Source organism: Cryptococcus depauperatus, chromosome 5, assembly GCF_001720195.1.
Source record: "Cryptococcus depauperatus CBS 7841 chromosome 5, complete sequence".
Taxonomy (NCBI): domain Eukaryota; kingdom Fungi; phylum Basidiomycota; class Tremellomycetes; order Tremellales; family Cryptococcaceae; genus Cryptococcus; species Cryptococcus depauperatus.
Genome location: NC_089472.1, coordinates 386,874 through 398,685, shown reverse-complemented (window position 1 = coordinate 398,685; position 11,812 = coordinate 386,874). Strand labels below are relative to the sequence as shown.

The following is an 11,812-nucleotide window of genomic DNA, read 5'->3' as shown; positions in this document are numbered from 1 at the left end:
TTTGTTCAATAATCCGGCTCCAAGTCACTCAAGCGTTACTCTGACATTTCGATATCAAGTCTGCCTCCTCGCACAAAAAACCACCCGTCTTGGATTGATCCGGCATGTATCCCATACGGTTCGAATGGTGCAGGAGGTGGTAACATGGGATATGAAGAGGGGATTGATGCCAAGTTCATGGCGGGAAACCCGTGAAAAGGTATAAATTCTGGATTATCATCCGGGGCCTTGACTGTCTTACCCTCCCTGATCATCTGATCTCTTCTCGGCCAATCGCCCATCTCATCTTCACCCATTTGGCCGTCTTTTGGCCATATAAGACGAAGACCTTCATCTTTGTTTTGTGATGGATTTAGAATGTGTCGGACGGCGAGTGGGCCTCCCGGTTTTGACGTCTAACCGATCTCAGTATCGTCCATATCATGAACATATCCTTGTACTTTAACGAAAAGGCAGATTACGTACAAGCCCTTTAATAATGCCGAAAAGTCCATCAATGTCTTTTCTATCTTCGGTCTCCAACAGCACTTCTTCCCAACAAGAATGATATCCTCGACCGAGACGGGGATCAGATGGGTTTGGCAGGATAACTCGGTAAGCAGGAGACTTGAAATCTCCAGGTTGACAAATCCCTACATAACTTGACTACTCGTTAAAGCGTCAGCAAATCTTTGATCTGGCTCGCAGTTTAGCATTTACCTGTTCAGCGATAAGGCGTTCAATGAATTTTGCGACAATGTCTCCCTCTTCTTTATTAAAGGACGCCATAGAAACAGAGTTGTTACTTATTTTAATCAATCTTAGGTCTGGGGTCTATAGAAGTCCTCAGGTTATAGAATTGTATGTATAGTAGGTGAACATCTACGAGAGCATGGTCAAACATAAATGTTGATAGAGAGTAACCAAGAAGTTTATATGGTAAACTACAAGAACTTGAGTTTTTTAAACTCCGAATTGAACCTTTCTTCTATGTCTCTACCAACGCCAGTCGGACCTTTCAAAGGTCTTTGGTAGGTCCGAAACAGAAAGACCTAAGTGCTTTCAGGTCTTTTGAGAAAGACAAGGGGCAGCGATTACAATTATAAATTCGACAGCCACACTGCTTCAATCGATCAGTGGATACTTAAATACTATCTCATTATGAGTATGATTCATTGGCTTGAATACAGATTTAATTTGAACTCATTTTGTCATGCTATGACAATAATCAAATCTTTTCTAGCCTCCCAAGAATAGTACCTCTACAACCACCTCTCACACCCTATCTGTCAATCTAAGCTCGTTTTGGTTTTTTATTGACCTCTTCAGGTTTGACGTGGTGTAACATGACCTTTGTGGTGTTTTGTCCCGCTGGCGGTACGCCACCATGTCCCTTGGACCAGTCGTACGAGAGAGCGCTAACATAATCAGATATAGTCATGTTTGAGACTCACAGACAAGCTTACTAAGCGATGATTTCTTGGTTATGATTGAATGAAGAAGAGACGATCGGTGTTCCAAATCTGGGAGGCCGAATATCGGTGTCTCCATTGTTTAATTCCTTGCAAGAGAATGCTGCGTCATTATCAGTAATATGAACAGTTGTACGGAAAAAAGACATGCTTTTGAGCTTTGTACGAGAAATGCCGTCCCAAAATGTCAGACTACCATCACTTCCGCCAGAACAAAAAGTCCCCTGAATCTTGTGGAAAGTGAGAGTATTGATCGCAAAAACATTCTGGGAACCACTGATAGCAGGCGTTCGAGGCATAGTTCCTGTAGGGATATCGTAACGATGGCATTTGAAGGAGAAGTTCCGTCTATACAATTTTAGGAACTTGCGTCAGCACTATCGTCCAAGAGGATACGTAAAGGTTTCACTTGTCATCTTCTCCAGGATATCTGTTGTACGGTGGTCAATGTCTGATCACAGAAAATAATATTTGAACCTACTGTATTGCAACTCGTCCTTCTATACTTCCAACGGCGAAGGCATCTCCTGTCGGAAAACAACTAACGACTCTAGTTTGCCATTTCAATGGCGATTCAATAGACTATGGTCCATCAACTTTACAGCGTGACCTTCATCTCATGGTTCTGACCTTGAATATCGCTGTGGGATTAGAGAGATTGATGATATGCAATTGACGGTCCCCTGTAGCACACACAAGTAAAGATTGTGCAACATCCATTGAATATGCTCTGTCAGAAAGATCAATTGTAGCAATTGGATTAGATGATCTCAAATCCCAATACTTGTAAAATTAACAGATGTTAAAACAAGACATGTCGGACAGCTCACTTTTAACTTCTTGTCCCAACCTGCTGTAATCAAGACCTGACCACTTCCTGGTACCTCGGCAAATTCAACACATTTGATAGGAGCGTCGTGTTGGGCGACTTGTTGAGGTTGCTGTGTTTGAACGTTGTACATTTGTACGGCATTGTCACAACCAGCAGAGAAACAATATTGTCCGTCCTTAATGCTTGGTCAGTCGCAAAAACAAAACGCTCAGATCAACATACTGCCGACCAAGTCAAATCCAGTACTGGGCCTTGGTGGGAATACATAGCCTTTCCTTGGTTCTGCCCTTGAGAATTTACATCATACAGCCTAATCTACAACAAATCATCTGTCAGTTACCATAGGAGTCAGTTTACATTTGTATCCACATACATTGTTGTCCCAACTTGCTACTGCAAGAATATCGGCAGTGGGAGAGAAGGCGATATTTGAGATGGAGTCTGTTGGTGGATTTGCCAGCTCAATATCCTTGGCAGGTGCCCGGAATGTAGAGAGCATTTTGGAGGTTGGGGACCTCGTAAATTAGGAGCTTAATTAGACCTGATATTTAAAATGTTGAATGACTCTAGATTTGGTCCGTATTCTTTTCAAAATGATAATTGATTATTGTAGTTGTAGATTTCTAGAGATAAAATGCAAAGACAAGAGATGTAAAAGAATACACCGTGGGAAAATAGAATCTTGCCTCCACCAGTATACAAAAACAAAAATTCTGTTTCTACAATTCTTTCAAGACAAAAATACAAAGCAGAATGAGTTCTTTGATAGAACTTTTTCAATTTCTTGACTCAAAAAACCCATCAGCCAGGCATCTGGCGCTTCAAAACCTCATAGGGCATACTCCTAAAAATGCTGCTCAACGCAATATATTTATACCCTCTTCTTTTGCCGGAATCTCTTCAGGTGGTGGTGAAGGACTCATTCCAAACAAGAGGAAAGACGGATCGGACGAGGACGATATAAAAGTTAAGGCTTTAAAAGATTTAACATATCTCTGTCGGGATCAGGCTGTGAGTGAATGGAATGGTCGGAAACCAAGTAATGTTCAACCATATTAATGGAATCGCAATACAGTTTATCGCCCATGATGCTCTCTCAGCCTTGGTCAACCTTTCAGATACTCTTGCCGTCGCCAGACATATTGTTGACAAAGAGTTTCTCGTTTGGCTGGTATCCTATACTGTGGTAAGTAACATATAAGTAGAATGAAATTCATGTGTCTCATTTGTTGTTCCTAGTATACAACATCACCTCTCTCGCCTCTCACATCAATGCTTCTTTCCAATATTACTTCTCACTCTTCCCTCATCCCACTTCTAGTCAACCTTACCATCCCCATTATTCCTCTTCCAAAGTCCAAGCACTATCCCCCTTACTTTTTGCCGTCCTCGGCTTCGAGCTCATCCAATCTCCATCCTGACTTTCGTGATCCTGTCATCGGGCCTCCCAACATGGAAGCTGGCCAGGAACCCGAGCGCGAGATAGAAGCTGTCCGCGCTCTCGTTCAAGCTTTTGAAGACGGCGCTTCAGAGGGAGTAAAAGATGGTAAAGGCAAGCGTAAGGGTGAATGTCATTTCCTTGCCTCTGTCTTTGCCAACATTTCCATGACACCTTCCACTCGTCAAGCTCTACTTACTCCTCAACCACCTTTTCCCCAGCCTATAGAATCCCAGCCTTCTGAGGATGACGAACCCCTTCTCTCAAAAATTGTTGTTTATACGGGCCATCCTGACACAATAAGGAGAGGTGGTGCTTTGGGATGTATTAAGAACTGTGCCATGGATAGAGCAAATATGGGCTGGCTTCTAGCAAGTGAAGAAGATAGAGTCAGACTACCGAATGACCCATCGAGGTTAATCAAAGGCGTAGATGTTTTGCCATGGGTTTTAGCTCCTATAATGGGACCCGAGGAGTACGATGTTGATGTTGGTTCATGTTGTTGGTATCAGATGTCAAAGCTCATGCACTTGTAGGAGATGGAACAACTTCCACCGACATTGCAGTTCTTGCCGCCCGAAAAAGAACGCGAGAAGGACACTGTCTTGAGGATGATGTGTATAGAGATACTACTTTTGCTCGCTACTAGTACGTCTCGCGGTTCTTTTGCGTAGTGCGAGATACACTATTAACTTTCATTGCAGCTTTTACTGGTCGAGAAACCCTCCGAAAACGAGGCGTATACTGGGTTGTACGAAATCTTCATAAAGTTGAGACCGATCAGCAAATCGGGGACACTATCGAGCGTCTCGTGGGATTGTTGCAAAGAGACGAAGGGAACGAGACCAAGGAAGATCATGTAGAAGAACTCGTCAAAGGCGTGACCAAGAATGATGCTGGGGAAGAAGAGATGGGTGAGCTGGATGTTATCGAAGTTTAGGTCGCTAGCTTCACGAAGCCTGGCATCAGACATGTAGAAAACAACATGTGTTGGACAGCTGAATCATCTGCATCAGTGGAGACTGATTCTAGACTTCATTTCAATCACCCTCGTCCCCACATCGCTTAACATGTCTTCAACTGTGGCTTACAGAGTCTCGTGTTGATCGTATTATAACTTTCAAAATGGCATTTCCAAAATCATTTAATCTAAAAGCTTGCTGCAAAGATAGCAGGTAATGAAAAGATCCCATAATGCGATAGTCAACACAGCCAAGTATCGCAGTGCAGATGTTCTGGAATATCAAGCAGCCGTATTAAGACGTACATTTGGGGTCTACTGTTTCGTTCGTGTTTGAGTAATCAACTATTCCTCACAATATATGGATACAATTGATGGCAGGGATAAAGAAAAGCCATCTGAGCAAGACAAGCGCCAAGATACAGCATGAACATGAAAAATCACTTTGGAGGGTTTTCAAGCAGCCGTGGAAAACATCTCGGAGGGAATGTAGATGCCAGGCAATGCAGATGTACATCGAATAACTGCTAAGAGCGGCTTTCAGCATTAGAAAAAACAACTTGACAAGATATCGATGCCCCTAATAGTTGCGAGTCTTCTCATTTATGGAAGCCTCCAACCAATGATGTTTGGAGACAAGGTCAATAATAGTCAATCCTTGAGAGGCCTAATATTTGTGAACAATAGGTACACAAAAGTCTAAGGAAAACCAATCATTAATATATCGGGTATAACAAAACTTTTCGAGTTAGTTCACAAGACATAGGCGCATGTCGTGTTGGCGAGCTTGAGAAGCAGATATTGCTACATATGTTAGCAGTATCGAGCTCGATAGTTATTAACGTGCTTGAAATAGCAAATGGGCGAAGAGTCTGCAAATAGATATCATGATAGATATAATGCGTTTTAAGAAAAGAAAGTAATTGAAAGATGAGATCTGAGAGGAATGCGCATGGATCTCTTCCAACCATTAGCGGAAGCAAAATCATGCGTCATTGATAAAGGAGAAGGCGGCAATGTCCGCTGTGTGATAATGACGTCATAACACTCAACTAAATAAACGATTCGTTATGTTGCAACAATATAAAGAGCTTCCAATTGCCCAATCTCTTTTTCGAATTTCTTTCTCCGTTACCATAAATACATTTTCTATATACATATATTAAAGACTTTAAAACTATAACTATGTCTGCTGGAACCGCCACCGCTGTTGTGTACAAGCCCAAGTAAGCTCACCTCACTCCTTCTCGATGTGCCACGTCATCTAACCAAGTCATTTCATCACAGCGAACATGAGGATGAGTATATGGTATTTGTAGATGATGTTGCAGAGGTGAGTGTGGTCTTGTCAATGGTAAAGTACAAGCATGATTGGATGGACTGGATGCCAAGGTACAGTGTATTAAATACGTGGTGCTAACGTGACTTTTGCAGTACCAACGCTGGCTGGAAGGAGACAAGTCTATTGCTCTTGCTCGATTTATTGGCCAATTCGCTATTGTAGGTGTTGCGAGTCATTGAAAAAGGCTGAAGGGAGTGCTGACAGTGTGGATTATATAGTTTAAATCCGCCACTTCTGGGCACACTGGATCTCTAGGTGAGATCTCAAAACAAGAAATTGAGAATGTCTTTTTCGGGGATGCAAAGAATGTCAAAGATAAGTCTGTAGAGTGAGTATATCCGAATTGCAATTCACTCCAAAGGCTAATTACTACCTTGCAGAGCGGCCATTGTCTTGATCCTTGAGAATGGAAAAGTTCACAAAGGCGATCTTGCACATAACTATAAGCTTAACCTGAACCCTGCTCGAGGAGGAGGTGACACCCATGGTACTGGCGCCAGCCGGGGCTCTCACCGTTAACAATCGGGGTGATGTTTAGTCAAAAGGGGATTGAAGCTGCATATTAAGGAAAAGAAGTATAGATAACAAGACACAACGCATTGTTCATTACGAAATGCATTCATATGCGCATCACTGGCTCAAGTTGTGCAGCATTCCAGCTTTCTAACAAGGCCTCTCACTTGCCCTAGCTATGCTAGTGCCTCCAACTGTTGAGTTTTATTGTAATGTAAGACTGAAAATGCAAGGATCTTGAGATAAAAGTGTATAAGAACCCTAGCTGTATTACAAACTCAGCCAAAATTCATCAAGTTGAAATGTCAACATTAGCCTCCACTTTTCTTTTCCGCTCTATTATTGACATCATGAGTAATTGTCTTGTGATATTTATAAAAATGAAAGTATTTCATCGTCACATTATCTATGAACACTCAATATATCAACTTACTTATACCTCTTGAAATGTCTGTAAGTGTTGACGTTGCTTGAAGTACTAGACAAGGAGCTTGGGCTGAGCTTTCAGCAATAGTTTCACAACGTACTGGTAGTTGGCGCCTCACGCGGACTTGGTCTTGTCCTCGTTAAACATTACTCTTCCCAATTGACTCCAGCAAACGTGTTTGCTACAGTGCGCGGCTCTGCATCTGCTGATGTCTTCCCGGAGGGCGTAAATATTATTGAAGATGTGGACTGTTCTCGGGAAGATTGCGGAAAGAAAATTGTAGATGGCTTGCAAGGTGCAGCCGTTGATATCGTGGTTTATGTGGCTGGTGTTCTCAAGCCAGAGGTCAGTGTTTTTGGTTGGTATGCTCTCTTCCATCCACGCTGATGTTCTGTGGGATTCTTTAGAAACTGGAGGAATTGAGTTGGAAAGATGAGGTGTTGATGTACACCGTTTGTTCTATTGCTCCTGTCTTTGTAGTGCAAGCGCTGTGAGCATCTCACTCTCCGAGAACTCCACTCAATCTTGCATTAACCTATCACCTAGTTTGATGGCCTCATCTCTGGCTCCAGATGCTCGAATTGCGCTGGTCACTTCCGAGGCAGGCTCTATTACCCTCCGCACAGAATCCGAAGGAGGCGGCGCCTTTGGCCACCATGGAAGCAAAGCTGCTGAAAACATGGTTGGACATCTCCTCAGCTATGATCTTAAAGAACGAGGGGTTTCCATCGCCATGATTCACGTAAGTAGCCTTATCTGGAAGGACAAGCAAGGCTGGATTGCTAATCAATTGCAGCCTGGATTCTTAAAGACCGGTGAGTTTTAGATTGTGCAATGTTTCTGAAAATCTCTTCTTGAGCTCTGACAGATTGTCATCTTTACAGATATGACCAAAGATGCTGGTATGGAACAATTCTATGACAAGATGGGAGCGGTCACTCCCGATGAAGCTGCCAAGCCGTTTGCTGAATTTGTCAACAAGCTCAATCTCGATATGACTGGCAAATTTTGGGCTCCTTGTAAGTTCCACAAACCCACAGCGCCTACACCATCCCAAGCTGATGACGAGTGCAGTGGGCGCCAAGGGTATTGGGAACGCTGAGGAGGTACTTGGCGAAGAGGTGTTGGATAAATCTGGTCCTCTTGAGATTCCCTGGTGATTTTGGTCATTCGAAAGTCGCATTGTTCTATGCAATGCTGAGGATTCTCGTGTATGTATAAAATGTAAATCCAAGATCTGCATATAGTGTTGTGATGGCTTTCCAAACTATCCAGGCATCATTCTGGTATCACTTGTTCTTGACCTTTTCCCTCAACTTCTCCAACCTTTCCGGGGTGACCATGAACACTTTTGGAACACTGGGACCACCTTCTCCAGTCAACATCAATTTGACAAGACATAGAGCACAACAGACTGGTCAGACCTTGCAGTTACAGAGTAAAAGCGGTTGAGGGAAAAACGTAGACATGTTATGTGTGAGAGGAGACTTCAAGGCGATTGAGTTTGGGAAACATTGGACTGCCTAGACTGGAGCAATCCTCAGTAAGCATCAATGTCTATGAGCGCTATGAAGGTACCTAACATTGGAGTAGTAAGCCCTTAAATCTCTGGCAGTACAAGATGACTGCCTTGGTATTCCCTCTAGAGATCTGTACACACCAAATATGCTCTTCAACGGCTCCATCCACAGGAGTGACTTTAGTGACAGGCGCATGCGTAAAAAGAGAGTATCCCTCGAATGATAGGTTGGTACGGTGAATAGCATAAGAACATTTAGCAGGGTTAATGGTCACAGCAGGCCATTTGAATGCACCAACGGTTTACTGTGAGCCAGACACCTAGGATAGATCAAGCAAGTCAATAATGCTCATCGAGGTATCATGGATTTACTCTCTGAGTATAGTGATTTCGCTTTCCGAGATCTTTACGCCTTCCTCTTTGCCGTGGATGATAGCAAAAGTGTCAAAACCTCTGAAAGTACCTGGTCTAGAGTGTTCAACTTTTCTCTCCAATGTGCCAGAGGTACACTCCCTGGTTTCAAACACTACGACCTACTTTGGACGATTAGGGTCGAGATTGGGTTGTAAGCAGGTTGCAGTGACTACCAGCCATTCCAAAAAGATGTCAGCAATAAAACTGTGCAATGCTATACCCAAGAGTTTGACTCTGTAACGTACCGAGATGTCACTGCCAATGTTAACCTCGTTCGACCTTTCTGACAACGTATCAAGCTTTCCATGATTGACCAAAGATTCATCCCTCATTGAGTGTTGCCAAGCAGATAGTGGCCATGTAGGCGGAAAAACTTCTTGCCCTCAGGGAGAGATATCGCAAATGGAGCCAAGCATGGCTCTAGATTCGATGGCATCATGTTTACTCAAGATATCAACAGCCTACCTCTTATACCGGTTGACCGCGATATGCAGTCTGTCAGAGATATCGGATCGAACTTTGTCCTCATCTTGTTACCCGATTTAACTAAAGTCGACAAGATAAGCAAAGTTTAGCAAGCCATGGTGAAGAGGTGCATTGTTGCAAATATATGTTGGCAACAAAACTATGAAGAGCGAAAAAGTGCTGGCATTCATGGGACGTCGTTGCGGCAAGGTAATTTTGCAAGTCTTTTCTATCCCGTCTAGCAAAGAGAAAAAGGACGTTAGCTATGGGAACGATACGGTGGATTTATTTTGTAGATGTCTCTATATTTGATTCCGGCCCGGCTGTCTTTTCGTCCTTTTTGTCCTCGTTGTCCTCTTCGTCGCCAGGTGTGTCTCCAGGCTTCGTGTCACTAGCTGCAGATTGAGAGGACGGGCTCGTGTCACAGCCCTACACGATTTATTCAGTATATATCATCCAAAAGATAGAGTCACCTACCCGACCACAACAACTCTTGCAACAGCGCCAGGTTTCTCTGACTTTCTCTGGGAAACGTGATACGGTTGTACGGATGGACCTTCCCATTGATTTTAAAGTGTCTATGGTGGATTGATATCTACTTGCGACGCTTGATTTTAATTTCTTCCACCATTCATCGATTTCTTGAAATTTATGGTGGGAAAAATGAGAAAAAGATGGAGGAATAAGGCAAGAAACCAGGAGGTAAGCTCAGGTAGGTTATAATGAAGCCCGCTCACTTTGCATCCATCGTGATGAGGTATTATCTACAGCCGTGTTTTCCGCTACAGTATCATCTTTCACTGCAGTATCAACTCCCGTCGAGTTCTCGGCTGTCATGCTGTAGAAAGTTTCAACCGCTTTCTGTCTTGAGAGAGACTAGAGTGTAGGAGAAACAAGTCATTCAGAAGCAATATATATATGTTGAAGACTCGACATTTTGCATTTTGACTCAAAAGAACTTGTAGGAGTTTGAATTCTTACAACATCAAAGGTTCTAAAAAGAATTTATAAATAATTGTTACAATTCTTAAAATTACGTAATCTTGAGAAGAGTCGATAAGGAGAAAAGTAAACATTGGAAGCGGAGGTGCCCCCTTTTCAAAAAAAAAGTTAATTGTTAATATTTAAAAATTATTCTCATTAATGTTTTTACTTTTAACCATCTCATTTTGAGCTCAACAAAAGATGAACTTTACATCAGGAGTCAACCCTTCTGAAATACTCTCCCTCGACTCTATCAGATCTCAGCTTATTCGTCTCGAGGACACCATCATCTTTTGTATGGTATTCTAGTATTCATGTAGAGTGTGGCTGATCTCGTAATAGTGCTTATAGAGAGAGCTCAGTTCGCCTACAACAAACGGATTTATGAGAGAGGAGCTTTTCAGAGCGAGCTCAACTTTAATGGCAGTTGGCTGGAATGGTTCATGTACGAAACAGAATGCTTTCATGGTAAGCTAAGCAATTTTGGTTTTGTGCCGAAACTGAACCTGCAAAAGCCAAAGCTAGACGTTATACGAGGTGACTTGGCGCATGTGATGCACCACTGGTAGAACTAACGGTAGTGTGCAGTCCTGATGAGCATCCCTTCACTCCGTTGGACAAGTTACCGAACCCCATCATCAGGCCACAGAAATTTCCTCCACTGCTCCATGAGCCCGCCGTTGCCCATCCTTCTGTAAATGTCAATGCTCGCATCCTCGGCTTTTACGTTGAGCATATTGTGCCAGGTATTACAGGAATCGGTAGAGAAGACAACGTGCTTGAAGATGATGGAAATTATGGAAGCTCAGCCACGAGGGACGTCGAGGTTCTTCAAGCTCTCAGTAGGAGAATACATTTTGGCAAGTCACTCGTTACTCGTCAAGACAGAGTCAAGACTGATAGCTCTCAGGAATGTTTGTCTCCGAGAGCAAGTTTCTTTCTGCTCCACAAGACTTTATCCCTCACATTCTTGCTAATCCTCCCAATACCGAAGCCCTTGCTAACCTAATCACGAAACCTGCCGTTGAGGCAAAACTTTTGGTACGATTGGCTAACAAGGCTAGATTGTATGGATGCGAGATGGATGCCGACGGCCGTGTTATTGAGATGCCGGATGAAGAGATGGGTAACAGAGGAAAAATTGATCTGGGAGCAGTGGTTGGAATGTACAAAGATTGGGTTATCCCCCTCACCAAAGATGTAGAAGTATGTACTTTTTCCCTTTTGATGCACGTCCAAGAGTTGATCAAGAACAGGTTGATTATCTAATTCATCGTCTTGATGGTGTTGCCCAATCTCAAATCGATAAATGGATGGGGGGCAAGACTCTGTAATATTCTGCCATATATCTGTGTTGTGTACACATTCATCTGGGAAACGTAGCTCAAAACAAAAAGGACTATACAAATAGCTCTTTAAGACTGCGCCAGACTATTAAAAGGCATCGTTATGGTAAATCATGGGCA

General features: G+C 43.0%; 7 protein-coding genes across 7 annotated transcripts; 4 read left to right on the top strand and 3 right to left on the bottom strand.

Moving 5' to 3' along the window:
• Positions 1–35: 35 nt before the first annotated feature.
• L203_104299 (uncharacterized protein) lies at positions 36–768 on the bottom strand (the record flags this gene model as incomplete). The annotated part of the gene is made up of 3 exons (XM_066213686.1): positions 36–395; positions 466–645; positions 700–768. 3 exons carry the CDS (start codon positions 766–768, stop codon positions 36–38), a joined length of 609 nt encoding a protein of 202 aa, XP_066069783.1.
• A 505-nt stretch (positions 769–1,273) lies between these two features.
• L203_104298 (uncharacterized protein) lies at positions 1,274–2,782 on the bottom strand (the record flags this gene model as incomplete). Its single annotated transcript, XM_066213685.1, has 9 exons — positions 1,274–1,397; positions 1,446–1,554; positions 1,603–1,799; positions 1,861–1,881; positions 1,933–2,033; positions 2,082–2,234; positions 2,282–2,458; positions 2,506–2,598; positions 2,657–2,782. 9 exons carry the CDS (start codon positions 2,780–2,782, stop codon positions 1,274–1,276), a joined length of 1,101 nt encoding a protein of 366 aa, XP_066069782.1.
• A 254-nt stretch (positions 2,783–3,036) lies between these two features.
• L203_104297 (uncharacterized protein) lies at positions 3,037–4,661 on the top strand (the record flags this gene model as incomplete). Its single annotated transcript, XM_066213684.1, has 5 exons — positions 3,037–3,294; positions 3,359–3,469; positions 3,523–4,209; positions 4,258–4,369; positions 4,426–4,661. The coding sequence occupies 5 exons, from the start codon at positions 3,037–3,039 to the stop codon at positions 4,659–4,661; spliced, it is 1,404 nt and encodes a 467-aa protein (XP_066069781.1).
• Positions 4,662–5,867: 1,206 nt separating this feature from the next.
• L203_104296 (uncharacterized protein) lies at positions 5,868–6,543 on the top strand (the record flags this gene model as incomplete). Its single annotated transcript, XM_066213683.1, has 5 exons — positions 5,868–5,908; positions 5,970–6,015; positions 6,117–6,182; positions 6,243–6,352; positions 6,405–6,543. The coding sequence occupies 5 exons, from the start codon at positions 5,868–5,870 to the stop codon at positions 6,541–6,543; spliced, it is 402 nt and encodes a 133-aa protein (XP_066069780.1).
• A 441-nt stretch (positions 6,544–6,984) lies between these two features.
• On the top strand, positions 6,985–8,124 carry L203_104295 (uncharacterized protein; the record flags this gene model as incomplete). The annotated part of the gene is made up of 7 exons (XM_066213682.1): positions 6,985–6,990; positions 7,052–7,309; positions 7,372–7,454; positions 7,511–7,706; positions 7,761–7,779; positions 7,849–7,983; positions 8,039–8,124. 7 exons carry the CDS (start codon positions 6,985–6,987, stop codon positions 8,122–8,124), a joined length of 783 nt encoding a protein of 260 aa, XP_066069779.1.
• A 1,523-nt stretch (positions 8,125–9,647) lies between these two features.
• Positions 9,648–10,199, bottom strand: L203_104294 (uncharacterized protein; the record flags this gene model as incomplete). The annotated part of the gene is made up of 3 exons (XM_066213681.1): positions 9,648–9,791; positions 9,840–10,003; positions 10,100–10,199. The coding sequence occupies 3 exons, from the start codon at positions 10,197–10,199 to the stop codon at positions 9,648–9,650; spliced, it is 408 nt and encodes a 135-aa protein (XP_066069778.1).
• A 348-nt stretch (positions 10,200–10,547) lies between these two features.
• L203_104293 (chorismate mutase) lies at positions 10,548–11,680 on the top strand (the record flags this gene model as incomplete). The annotated part of the gene is made up of 6 exons (XM_066213680.1): positions 10,548–10,641; positions 10,689–10,814; positions 10,862–10,883; positions 10,935–11,206; positions 11,257–11,552; positions 11,603–11,680. 6 exons carry the CDS (start codon positions 10,548–10,550, stop codon positions 11,678–11,680), a joined length of 888 nt encoding a protein of 295 aa, XP_066069777.1.
• Between the last annotated feature and the right edge of the window lie 132 nt (positions 11,681–11,812).